General features: G+C 34.6%; 2 protein-coding genes across 2 annotated transcripts; both read left to right on the top strand.

Moving 5' to 3' along the window:
• Positions 1 to 231: 231 nt before the first annotated feature.
• Positions 232 to 3,489, top strand: LOC116106440 (pentatricopeptide repeat-containing protein At1g09820-like). The gene is made up of 5 exons (XM_031392805.1): positions 232 to 409; positions 531 to 553; positions 656 to 1,214; positions 3,175 to 3,289; positions 3,402 to 3,489. The coding sequence occupies exons 1-5, from the start codon at positions 232 to 234 to the stop codon at positions 3,487 to 3,489; spliced, it is 963 nt and encodes a 320-aa protein (XP_031248665.1).
• A 2,550-nt stretch (positions 3,490 to 6,039) lies between these two features.
• LOC116106439 (glutathione S-transferase T3-like) lies at positions 6,040 to 6,939 on the top strand. Its single transcript, XM_031392804.1, has 2 exons — positions 6,040 to 6,474; positions 6,553 to 6,939. Exons 1-2 carry the CDS (start codon positions 6,040 to 6,042, stop codon positions 6,937 to 6,939), a joined length of 822 nt encoding a protein of 273 aa, XP_031248664.1.
• The last annotated feature ends 5,063 nt before the right edge of the window (positions 6,940 to 12,002 follow it).

Here is a 12,002-nt window from a genome sequence, read left to right as displayed (position 1 = left end):
GTGATTTCACTTTATAAGCTATTGAATTCAATTGGGTTGTCTCCAGCTTTTATATCTTTGAACATTTTGATGAATTGTTTTTGTAATATTAAAAGGGTTTTAGATAGTTTTGAGGTTTTGGGGGGGATTTTGAAGAAGGGTTTCAACCCTAGTGCTGTGACTTTCAATTGTTTGATTAAAGGTCTGTGTGTAGAGAAAAAGATTATGGAGTCAATGGAATTGTTTTAGAAAATGGTTGTTGTTGGTTGTAGGCCTGATGTGATAACTTGCAACATTTTGATTGATGGATTATGTAAAACAGGGAAGATAAGTGTTGCCATTAAGTTGCTTGAAGAAATGGGTAAGGAGAATAAAGAATCTGGTGTTATTTGTAGGCCAGATGCTATTACTTATAGTACTGTAATTGATGGTCTTTGGTAAAGATGGATTAATTAAGGAAGCAAGAAAATTGTATTTGGAAATGAAAGGTTTGGGAATCAGTCCAAACGTTTATAGTTATAACATTTTAATGAATGGTTTTTGATTGGCAGATAGAATTGGTGGTGCAAGGGAGGTATTTGATTCTATAACTAGAAAGGGGTATAGCCCTAATGTTGTTTGCTACAATACTTTAATTAATTGGTAAGTCAACAAAGCTCTTTATCTTTATCGAAAGATGATTTCTGAAGGAATTAAGCCTAACGTGATAATTTATAACACTTTGTTAATTGACCTTTTTCTTAAAGCTAATGTAAAAGATGCACGGAATTTAGTTGGTAAGACGCGACTTAATGGTGTTTTACCTAATTCTTGGACATATAACATTTTCATTGATGGACTTTGCAAGAAGGGATGTGTTTTTGAAGTGGTGGAAATGCTTAACACTCTAGTAAATAATAAGTTTGCAATTAGCCTTGAAAGTTTGAATTCCCTCGTTGATGGATTATGTAAAATAGGGAGATTCAAAATTGCTTGGGACTTATTTCAAGATTTTTCTCTTTGTGAAAACCTAGTGCCAAACATTGTAACATACAGCATTTTGATCAATGGGCTTTGTAAAACTGGACAACTAGAAAAGGCAAATAAGTTGTTGTCATATATGGAGGAAAAAGGTTGTGCTCCAAATGTAGTCACATTTACTATGCTCATATTTGGTTTCCTCAAGAATAATGAGATACCAAAAGTCGTTGATCTCCTTCGTAAGATGGCTAAGAGAAATGTGAAGCCGATTGAATGTATAGTGTCCTTAGTCATATAGTTACTAATGAAGGCCGAAAATTATCATGAATGTTTGAACTAACTTCCTCAATTTTCGGTCTAAAACCGAAATTGAAGTTAACGTGATAAAACTTTAGTGAGTATTAAACTTTTTTTGGAGCAGAATCTTGCGAAAGTTCATCCAGCTGCCCAATTGCTCTATTTTGGTTACAATAAGAAGAAGGTTCAATAAACACTTTCATCTGTTTGATTTTGATAGGGATGGTAATGGGGATGATTAAGAATGATGGCTTCCCTAATTAGACATATGACACGTGATCTGTCTCTATTGTAAGTGCATATAGTAGAGGTGGCAGCAGGCTATGTCAGCATTTGCACATGAAGTGGGTCTTAAGGGTTTGAGGATTATTTTTGGTGCAAATTTTATTAAGCAAAAGTTGTAAATGAGAAATTATGGAATGGTTCTTACTTCAACTATGACAATAATGATAGCCACTCAAGTTCATCTATTAAAGCTGATTAGTTTACTAGATGATGGTATGTTGCAACTGATTAACTTCATTCATTGATATTCTCAAATATCCATGCCAAATAAGTGTTGATTTATTTATAATGTTTCACGTGTTTCTTTTTCTCAATATGTATTTTTGTTTAGTTCAAATCTGATAAGACTAGAACTTACCAGCTGCGTCTCTAATGTACTTATGAATGAGCATGTGTTCTTTCAATGATTGTTGATGAAGACAAAGCAAGAAGAGCATTACAGAAGGTTTTTAACTATAATGTCTTAAAAGAATATGGATGTAGAGTAGGGGCCAGTCAATGGGATCTACCTATTAGAATAGTTAACATGACAACATTGCAGTCAAGAGAAATATGGTTTGGTGTTACATATGTAGTTGCTGTAACGATGATCCATGAAGATATGGTTACTATGGGATTTCAAAATGCCATCGAAATCTATGAAGCAACCTAGTCTAAAAATGGACTATCACCCTAAGTTTATCAAACGGTGTTATCTTGTTGCTTAGTTAATAGGCTGTTAACTCAGCTATGAGTTTGTGTTTTTCAAATCTAAATCTATCTCAAATTTGTATAGATTTCATTGCAGCATCTGTTTAGTCCATTCATTTAATTATTTTTTTTATTATTATTTTTTTGGTGGATGTGTCGTTTAACCATTTTCTAGTAGATTCTTGATGTTGTGTAATGTTGGACAAAATTCTGGTAGTTATAATGTCTAGTAGATAATATTTTTGCTCCTTAGGTGATAGAGGAGGAGAAGAATAAAAAAGATAGATAATATAGGATTCTATATAAGGAGATAGAGAGAAATTAATAGGTTGAGAGGAGAAATCAAGAAAGGGATGCCAAGGACTCAAATAATCATCCTAAAATGTAGAAGATAAGGACTAAATACACATTTGCATCCTTACTATATGTTCTACATCATTGGGTTACTACCTTTAGGATAATTTTTGGTCGATTACAATTGGAAACTTTACACTCTACATAATTTACACTGATAATTACTCTAGAACTATTTGTTCCTGATAATTCACTGACTCGTTGTTGTTTTCTGCATAGTTATTCTCTCTAAACTCTTAAAGCTTGGACTAGTGTTGATTGTTTTAGAGCGCTAAGTTACATGCATTCGTTGGCCATATGGGCAATTCCATGGGCTCTAACAGGGCCAAAACCTTGTAAGAATGAGATGAAACCAAAAGTAAATGAACAATCTCTGTATAGATATCATGCAGGATTTTGCAAAGTTGCTTTCCTTCTAAAGGTATCGGATGAGAAAACGCTTAAAGATCTTTTACAGTCACTCTTTTATTACACTTGCAAGAAGATATGTCCATAATTAATTGGTTCTTGTAACTTATTACTGTCATTCAATTTTTTGTACAGTAATGAGTTGTATTGTATAAGAAAACATTTGAAATGCTTATGTAAATTATCATGTTCTACTATTAGTTATCCAATTCTTGAAACTGTTTTTAGAATTTAGTTTTGATGGATATGATTGTTTCCAAATTTTTGGTAAACAAGTTTATGCAGTGTATGGCGGGCTGGAAGCACAGTTTGTGCAGTGATTAGTGGGCTAGTAATGCAGGTTATGCTTTTGTAGTTTGTGTATTGTGAAAAGTGTTGTTTGCAAGCTTGTGTTTGGAGTTGTCATCTATTTGTAACTCTTTTTGCAGCTTCTGGGAGTTCTCCAGTAGTCTGCATAGTGTTCGGCTTGTTGGAGAATTGTTCGGGCAGGCTGGAGTGGTAGCAGCAGTTATTTAAGTGCTGCATACTTTGCTTTTTGCTGCTACAGAAGCTATTTTTATGTAGTCCTTTGCTGCTTGTTTGCTGTTGCTAGGAGAAAGTGACAGGCTAGGTTGTGTCTTGTTTCTCTTGCTAGTTCTATTTTATAAGGGCTCTCAAGTTTGTAGAATTTGGTTTTTTTGTGTTTTGTTGCTTTTGTGTATAAGGATTGTACATCCTTGGCTTCTTTTGTTTCTTTTTGAGTGTCCAAGGTTCTCAACGCTAAAGGGGAATTCCCTTTTTAGGTTGTAATTCCTTATTCTTTTGTAAATTACCAAGTTTACGCAAAAAATAATAAAAAAAAATATTGCATGCAATCAGGGTCATAACAGTGATTACAATGTTATATAGGAAGCACATTAATAACATAAATCATTTACTAAGATGGGTGTATGAGTGACTGTCTAATCATTTGATATGTGTTGATCGTATATGTTAATATGTAGTGTACATTGTAGATAAGCTAATGTGGAACATTACAATAGTAGCATAAAGACTTTGAAGACATCAGTTAATTCCTTTGAGGTTTACTAATTACATAAATTCTCTTAAGATTTTTGAAATAATAAAATTCCCCTTATTATTAATAAATTATTAGTTTCCTAGAACATATATCTAAAAATTGCCCTCATTCTATTATTTTAACCCTTATAATTTAGGTAGGGATTTTTATTTTTTCACAAATTAGATTATTTTTATTATATCAAACCTCACGGCCCTCTATTATATGAGTTAGTAATCATGATGAAACTATGCATAATATTATTTTAGTAATATATATATTTCAGCAATATAATTAGTTTGATATTTTTGTTATTATGATAACGAAACATTATCATATAACTTCTAAAAAGTAAAAAACAATATCCCTTGAATTTTTAATATATCACATTCAACTATGTGAAACATCAATTTTGGTATATTTAAAATTTTGAAGAAAAAATAGAAAAATAAAATATTTTTAATATCAATGCTTGACATAAGTTTGCAATTTTGAAAAGAGTAAACAACTTTTCCCACCCAAGGTTTACCTTAATGACACTTTCCCACCCAAGAAGTTTAAAAATATGACTTTCCCACCCAATGTTTATATTCTGTTTTGCTACCCACAATAAACTTTTCGATTCGATAGGCAACTGAGAGAAAACTCAATCTAAGCTATTGGGGCTTTTAAAGAGGGGATGCTGATGAGTCTTTTGGTGGTGGTAGTTTGGATTTTGGTGGTCGAATTTGGTCGAAATCTGACTTGGGAGGGGCAGCTGTGTGTTTTAAAAATCTTTTGATTGCCAGCGATTGACAGGGTCGACAAGAGCAGAGTTTGAGGGATTTTGGTGAGTGATAATCGGGAAAGGGAATAATGGTGGTGTTGGGTCGTAAAGATGTTAGAATCGGCAGACGATTATCTGTTAGTAAATCGATGATATACAGCAACAGAAAAATAGAAAAAATTGTTCATCGATTACTATTATTGCCAAGATTAGGGTATGATGAATATATGTTTTACGTGCTTATAATCAAAACAATATAAAATCCATACAAGGATTAGTTTATACCTGCATTTGAAGGCTCTTTATCTTTATTGAAAGAGATTTCAAAAGGAATTAGGCCTACAGTTATTACATATAACCTTGTTAATTGGTCTTTTTCTTAAAGCCAAAGTAAAAGATGCAGAGAAATTAGTTGATGAGATGCAACTTAATGGTGTTGTGGCTAATTTTTGACATATAGCATTTTCTTGATGGACTTTGCAAGAATAGATGTGTTTTGAAGCGGTGGAAATATTTAAAATAAGTCTGCATTTAATCTTGAAAGCTTGAATTCCTTCATCGATGGATTGTGTAAAACCTGGAGATTCAAAACTGTATGGGATCTATTTCAAAAACTTTCTCTTCATGAAAAACTAGTGCTAGACGTTGTAACATGAAGCTTGTAGAAAAGTTATGAGCAATATTTGTACTTTATGTTGGCCTAATTCCATTGTTATTCATGCTTTATCATCAAGTGACTATGAATGAATTTTAAAGGAAAGGTAATTTCATCAAATTTGACACTCTGGGCTATGTAGAGCTTACCTGTTGCACTTAAGCACTTATAGCCTTTGTGTATTAAGTTGTATCGCATAAATTTGCAATAAGCAGGATGAAACTGAAACTTCTGAATGTTTTGGGGTCTCAAGTAAAGGTAGCATGCACAGCCAAATATCTTTAAGTCTTTTAGAGCATCTCCAAATGACTCTTTATATGAGTCAAACTCTTTATTATAAAGAGTTAATGCATAAAAACAAGAGTCCAATAGACTCTTTATCCTTTAAATATAAAATAAAGAGTGAGTTTGGCTCACCACATCTAGAGAGTCAAATTTCACTCTCTATCATAATTTTAATTAATTAAATTACAAGTTTCAATATATTTTATTTATTAATTCTCTCTCCTATTAAGTTTTTTTTTATTGAAAAAATGTTTTTCCTCCCCCCACAATGGTCTTTTGAGTTATCTATATATTCATGTTCTGTTTTCTTTTCTCTAAAACATGAATTTTCAAGCTGGCAGTGATGGAAATTTGTATATTGGTTCCACTGAAAATCCTCAATTTTCAACCCAACTTTCAAACTCTGATGATATATCTATTTTCACCAATACTGAAGAATCTCATTTATCTACTCCAGTTGAATCTAACTCTAAAAGATCACATGGCGGCAACTTCACTGCAGAAGAGGATCTTCTCATTGTGTCAGCATGGCTTAATACCAGTTTAGATGCTGTGCAAGGAAATGAACAAAAACACAAAACATATTGGGCACGATTGTTGGAGTACTTCCATAAATACAAAAATTTTGAATCTGAACGTACAGAAGTTTCTTTGATAAACCATTGGTCAACAATTCAATTAGCTACAAACAAATTTTGTAGATGCTATGTTCAAGTTGAATCAAGAAACCAAAGTGGCGTCAATGAGCAAGACAAGGTATTTATTATTTTATATTTTAGAAATATATTTATATTATTGCATACCTTTTTAGTTTGTATTTTTTTTCTTTTCCAGATTGCTAATGCAAAATTCCTATACCCAGAACTAAATAAAGGTAAATTCCAATTTGAGCATTTTTGGAATATATTGAGACTTCAGCCGAAATGGAAGGAAGATTGCCAAAAGAAAAAACCGATAAAAAAGAAAGACAAAAGTCCTACTCCTACATCAGAGACTCAAGTGAATTTTAGAGATGACAACATTACAAGTCCTGACTTTGTGGACATAAAGAGACCACTTGGAAGGAAAGCTAAAAAAGACAGAAAGAAAAGGAAGGGCAAAGATATGGAAAATGACTCAACAGGTTCATATGTGAACTTATTACAAGAAATGAGAGACGAAAAGAGGCAATTCAATGAAAAGAAATTAGAATTATTTGAAAAGGCTTTTATTCAAGGATAAGANTTTTAAGCCACCTTCAAGCAATATAATTCTGGACAGTTTGTCCTTTATAAGACAAGCATTAGAAGAAAAGTCAACTATTACTTCATTACCTCTTGTAAACATTGAAATATTAGTAACTTGTTTTTGTAATAGATGGCTCATACAACATATTCTTGAGAAAAATTTAGCTGCCCGGTCATCCCAAGTTTCTATTTAAGAAATTGGCCTTGAAACTGTTCATCATTTTTTTTTAATTTAGAGAAGATGACATGGCATAGTTAGGATTAATTAAACACATAAAATGGGTTAAAATGAAAAGATTAAAACATAACTGGGCAGAATCAGAAATAATGAAAGTTTTTAAAATTTGAAATTTCGCAAAACAAGCCCCACTAACTATTCACCTCGCTTAATCGAAATTCATTAGTTCAAAAAGCGATTTCTTAAACGAAAAGGAGACGCGATTTTTTCCGATCGAACACCTGCAAATTTGCACCCTAAATCAATTTCTTGAACCCTAAACCGAATACAGTTGTCATTTTTGGCGATATAGTCGCGATTTTCGATCGATTTGTTGAACCCTAAAATCGATTTACTTAACCTTAAACGAAATCTGTGCCATTTCCGGCAATACAGTCCACATTTCCGATCGAAACTGCAAACTTTGACACCAAATTCAATCCAAAACCATGACTGACACTGACAATGAGGAGGGAAGCCCAACGCCACTTCGAATCCTAGATTTCGGTGGCGCAAGCAGTTCAATGGCTGCTCCGGTGGATCATCCGACCAGTGAAGGTGGTCCACACGTAGAGGAGACACCGGCGACACAAGAACAGAGGGAAGAACTGGCAAACGGGTCTGAAGACGAGGAGTCAGGCGAGAATTCAGGCCAGGAGGAGGATTCCGGCGAGAATTCAGGCCAGGAGGAGTCGTCGGAGGATCCAGNGCAAGAAAAGCTGCAATTAGAACAAATGAAGGAGGATGAAAGGATAATGGCTATAGATCCAGCTGCGATGCCTCAAATGCTTGCAATTTTTTATATTCAACATCAAAAAGAAATCAGTGAAAGGAGATCTAAAAATTGCTAAATTTTAGTTTTGGTTATTGAAGCTTTGTTATGCTTATTAGTAAAAAAAAATGTCAGTTTTGGTGGTTGAAGCTCTGTTGATGTTGTGGTGGTTTTGCTTTTTAGTTTCTTTCAGGTCTATTTCTACAGTTTTCTTGCTGCTTTGTTGTTTCTCTTTCAATCATGCTATAACTCTTGGTCAATTTGCTTTGGCCTTTTTTATAAAGTTTGTTTTTTCAATCATGTTGTAACTCTTGGTCAAATTTGCTTTGGCCTTTTTTAGAAAGTTTGTTTGTTTGCTTGCAAAAAATAAATAAATAAATAAATAAAATAAAATAATAATAATAATCTCTTCTACATACAGCAAATTTAGGCACTAAAAGCAGATTGAATACACTAGCAACATGCCACAAAACCAACCTATGTTGCAAACACTATTAGCACGAAACTAAAAAGTTACATATGACTTCCATGTAATTTCCATATATGCTCGATTAGGTCTTGCTGTAGTTGAGAATGAATATCTCTATCCCTAATGCGACGATGACATTGAACAAATTCCAAAAGCTTTGCCGTATGCTCGTGCGAAATTGATATGTCTGGATTGACATCAAATGCATCATAATTATAATCTAAATTTTTAACACGTCTTTCTTCTTCAACAATCATATTGTGTAATATGATGCAAGCTTTCATAATGTCCTTTAGAGTTTCACGATACCACAAACGTCCTGGTCCACGCAAATCTTGCTTACAACACTCCAAATGCTCGTTCAACATCTTTTCTTGCTGACTCTTGAGCTGCAGCAAATTGTTTGTGTTTATGACTTTGTGGAAATGGAATTGTTTTCACAAATTTTGACCATGAAGGATAAATACCATCAGCAAGGTAGTATCCCATTGTATAGTCATGACCATTGATTGAATAGTTAGCTGGTGGAGCTCGTCCTTAAGCAAGTTCTGTAAATAAAAAAGATCGTTCTAAAATATTTATGTCATTATGTGATCATGGTAGTCCAAAGAATGCATGCCATATCCAAGGAATAATGATCATATGAAGCTATAGTTTCAAGAACTATAGTTGGTTAACGAACATGGCTAACATACATCCCCTTCCAAGCAACTAGACAATTTTTCCATTTCCAATGCATACAGTCAATACTTCCTAACATTCCAGGAAACCCACGACTATCACCTTCTTTTAACAATCTATCAATATCAATTGTGTTTGGAGACCTCATTTACTTCTCCGAAAAAATAGAAACTATTGCTTTAACAAATTTTTTAAGACTTTCAACTGTAGTGCTTTCACCAATCCTTACATATTCATCAACATAATCTGCTGCAACTCCATATGCAAGCATCCTTAATGCAGCAGTTGTAACAACTGCTGAAAACTAGTACAATGCATGCATAAATACAATATAAAATTGGGCCCCAAAAATTTTTCTTTTCATTAGAAATCATATGTCTTTTATACACAAAGATTACTGTTTACAAAAGTGCAGTTTAAAAGACAAAACAGGGGAAACAGTGTAGCTATTCCTCTTCGCTTGCCGACGCCCCTCCGACTGCGTCATCACCTAGAACCTGCATCCACAAAGGAAAATAACGGGGTGAGCACAAAATAATGCTCAGTAAGTAAAACTCTCTATCTGTCTGTCCCCGTAAGAATAACTCTTAATTCTTTCCTTTCTAATTCGTTTCTGTTTCTACTAAATCACCTGTCCTCATCTTACCGAGGTACGCCGGATGGCGTTCACGCAGCACCATCTCGCTCTCTATGGCTATCGTGGAATCACAAAGTGCCAACCCGTTCTTAGTGACTACCGATGAGGATCCAACACACACCACTCGATTCTTCTTAACTATCGGGTGGAGATCACCTAGCACCTCTGCCCGTTCCTCTGAATTTTGGGTACGTTCACCAAGCATTTACCCGTCTCTAGTCACTATCGGATGATCACAAGCATCAACCCGTTTCTACTAACTGTTGGATGATAGCACAAAGCATCAACCCATTCTAACAACTAATCGGATATGACACAAAGCATCTACCCCATTTCTATTACTCATTGGGTGACGATCACAAAGCACGACCCATCTCTAAGGGCTATTCATGATGATCACAAGCATCAATCCGATTCCCAACGTCGGTGATGATCACAAAGCATCATCCCAACTATCTACTCTTCTAATTCATTCTATTGTAGTTTCTCATGCTCTCTCCTTAGAGTAGTTGCCCCACCAGCTCTCTACTCATAGGGTAATTACATACACAATTCTCTTACACTTTCTTAGGTCACTTTCCATATACAACTAGTGCCTATGGATGGTTCAACTTCACCAATGCACTATGATATGCCAACATGCAATGTTGCAAGAATAAGTCATTACCACACTCAACCTCTATAGGCATTTCATCAAACAACTCATGTGCACTATAAAACTCTATCATAGCCATGATTCTAAAACTTTTCTTAACCTCCAAAATGGGGAAAAACCCCTTCACAAGCCATGAAAACCTGTCAAACAAGACACTTCCAAAAAGGGTTCATACACCCCTTCAAATCCATCTCAACTACCTTGTCAACCCAACAACCATTTCTCATATTTACAGGTATTAACATTCACAAGCAGAAATCTCCATTTATACTCCATATGGCATATTACATGCACATCACATACATACATCATTTCATCAAAACCCTAATCAGAAATTTCATGAATCTCAACTTGGGTGGGTTTTACTACCTTGTTATAGAGAGACTTCACAAATTCTTCCTTTCACTTGTTTAGCTTGACTTTCCCTCTAATCTAACCAAAGAATGAAAACCCTCAACATTCATATGGGTTAAACTCCCAAATCATACACTTAAGTGAGATTCTTACCTTAGGAAGCCTTAGGTTGCTTTTCTACCTCAAATCACCAAAAACCCCTTGGAATCCTTGATCAAAGAGAAGAAAAGTTGGAGGAGTGGAGATGAAGTTGCGTTTGGAAGAAGAAATGAGGGGTTTTTTCTGATTCTAATTCCTTTTAATGAAATATATAACAAAGCATTCCCATTTTGCCTTACTCTTCTTTGGGAATTCCATCTATCTTTGATTCATTACAAACCTCACCCCCATATCAACACATTCTCCATGAAAAATCCTTACAATTAACTCCCCACTTTTCCTGCTATTAGGGGTAGAAAGGTTAAATTGCCCTTAGGAAAATATCTAAAACTCCAACCAACATGAAAATCGGCCGTCCGCGCGCGAAGAAACTTATGTCGCCGCGGCGAACCGTCCAAGAAGTTTCCGGTGGTTTCAACACATCTTCGCCGCGGCAAGATTCTTCTTCGCCCCGGTGAAGCTCGGCATATTACACTTCCATTTTAACCCATTTCAAGGCAATTAATCCACACAACACCCATACTAATGAAAATCAAACATTTACCAAACAACTCAAATGAGGCGAAAGAGGAAACAATAACAACGTACCTCAAGCGGGGCGTTACAGCAGTGATCTTTTGGAGAGAAAGACAACCCAAAAACCAATAGCATCCCTTTTCTGAACAAAATATGGGCCATGAGCTTCTACAGCAGATTGAATACGAAGAAAAGAGATTGACTCATTTGAAACCTCCTTCGAAATAATTTGGAGAATGCACAGGATTTTCTCCAAATAGTCATTAAAAGCTGTGATGCCCATACTCTATCATCCATATATAGGCATGACCATAACAGAAACTGCAATGTAGTGATGTCCTCCTTCTTTTTTAAGCAACTCTTCTATGGCATATTGTCATCTCCAAATCATCATCTGAATCGGAATACTCAAGAATAACATTGACTAAACGGGTAGAAAGCATGCGTAATGGAAAGGAAAAGGTGGAAAGATTGTGCAGGAGAAATGGAATTGATCAATTGAATATTAAGAATAGTTTAACTTACAAAGAAAATGGAGGGAAAGTAATGAAATAAAAGGGGAAATTTAGGAAAGAAAAAGGGAAAAAATTAAAATCAT

Source organism: Pistacia vera, unplaced genomic scaffold, assembly GCF_008641045.1.
Source record: "Pistacia vera cultivar Batoury unplaced genomic scaffold, PisVer_v2 Contig515, whole genome shotgun sequence".
Lineage (NCBI taxonomy): Eukaryota > Viridiplantae > Streptophyta > Magnoliopsida > Sapindales > Anacardiaceae > Pistacia > Pistacia vera.
The sequence above is the reverse complement of the archived record's forward strand: the minus strand, read 5'-3'. Positions and strand labels throughout refer to the sequence as shown.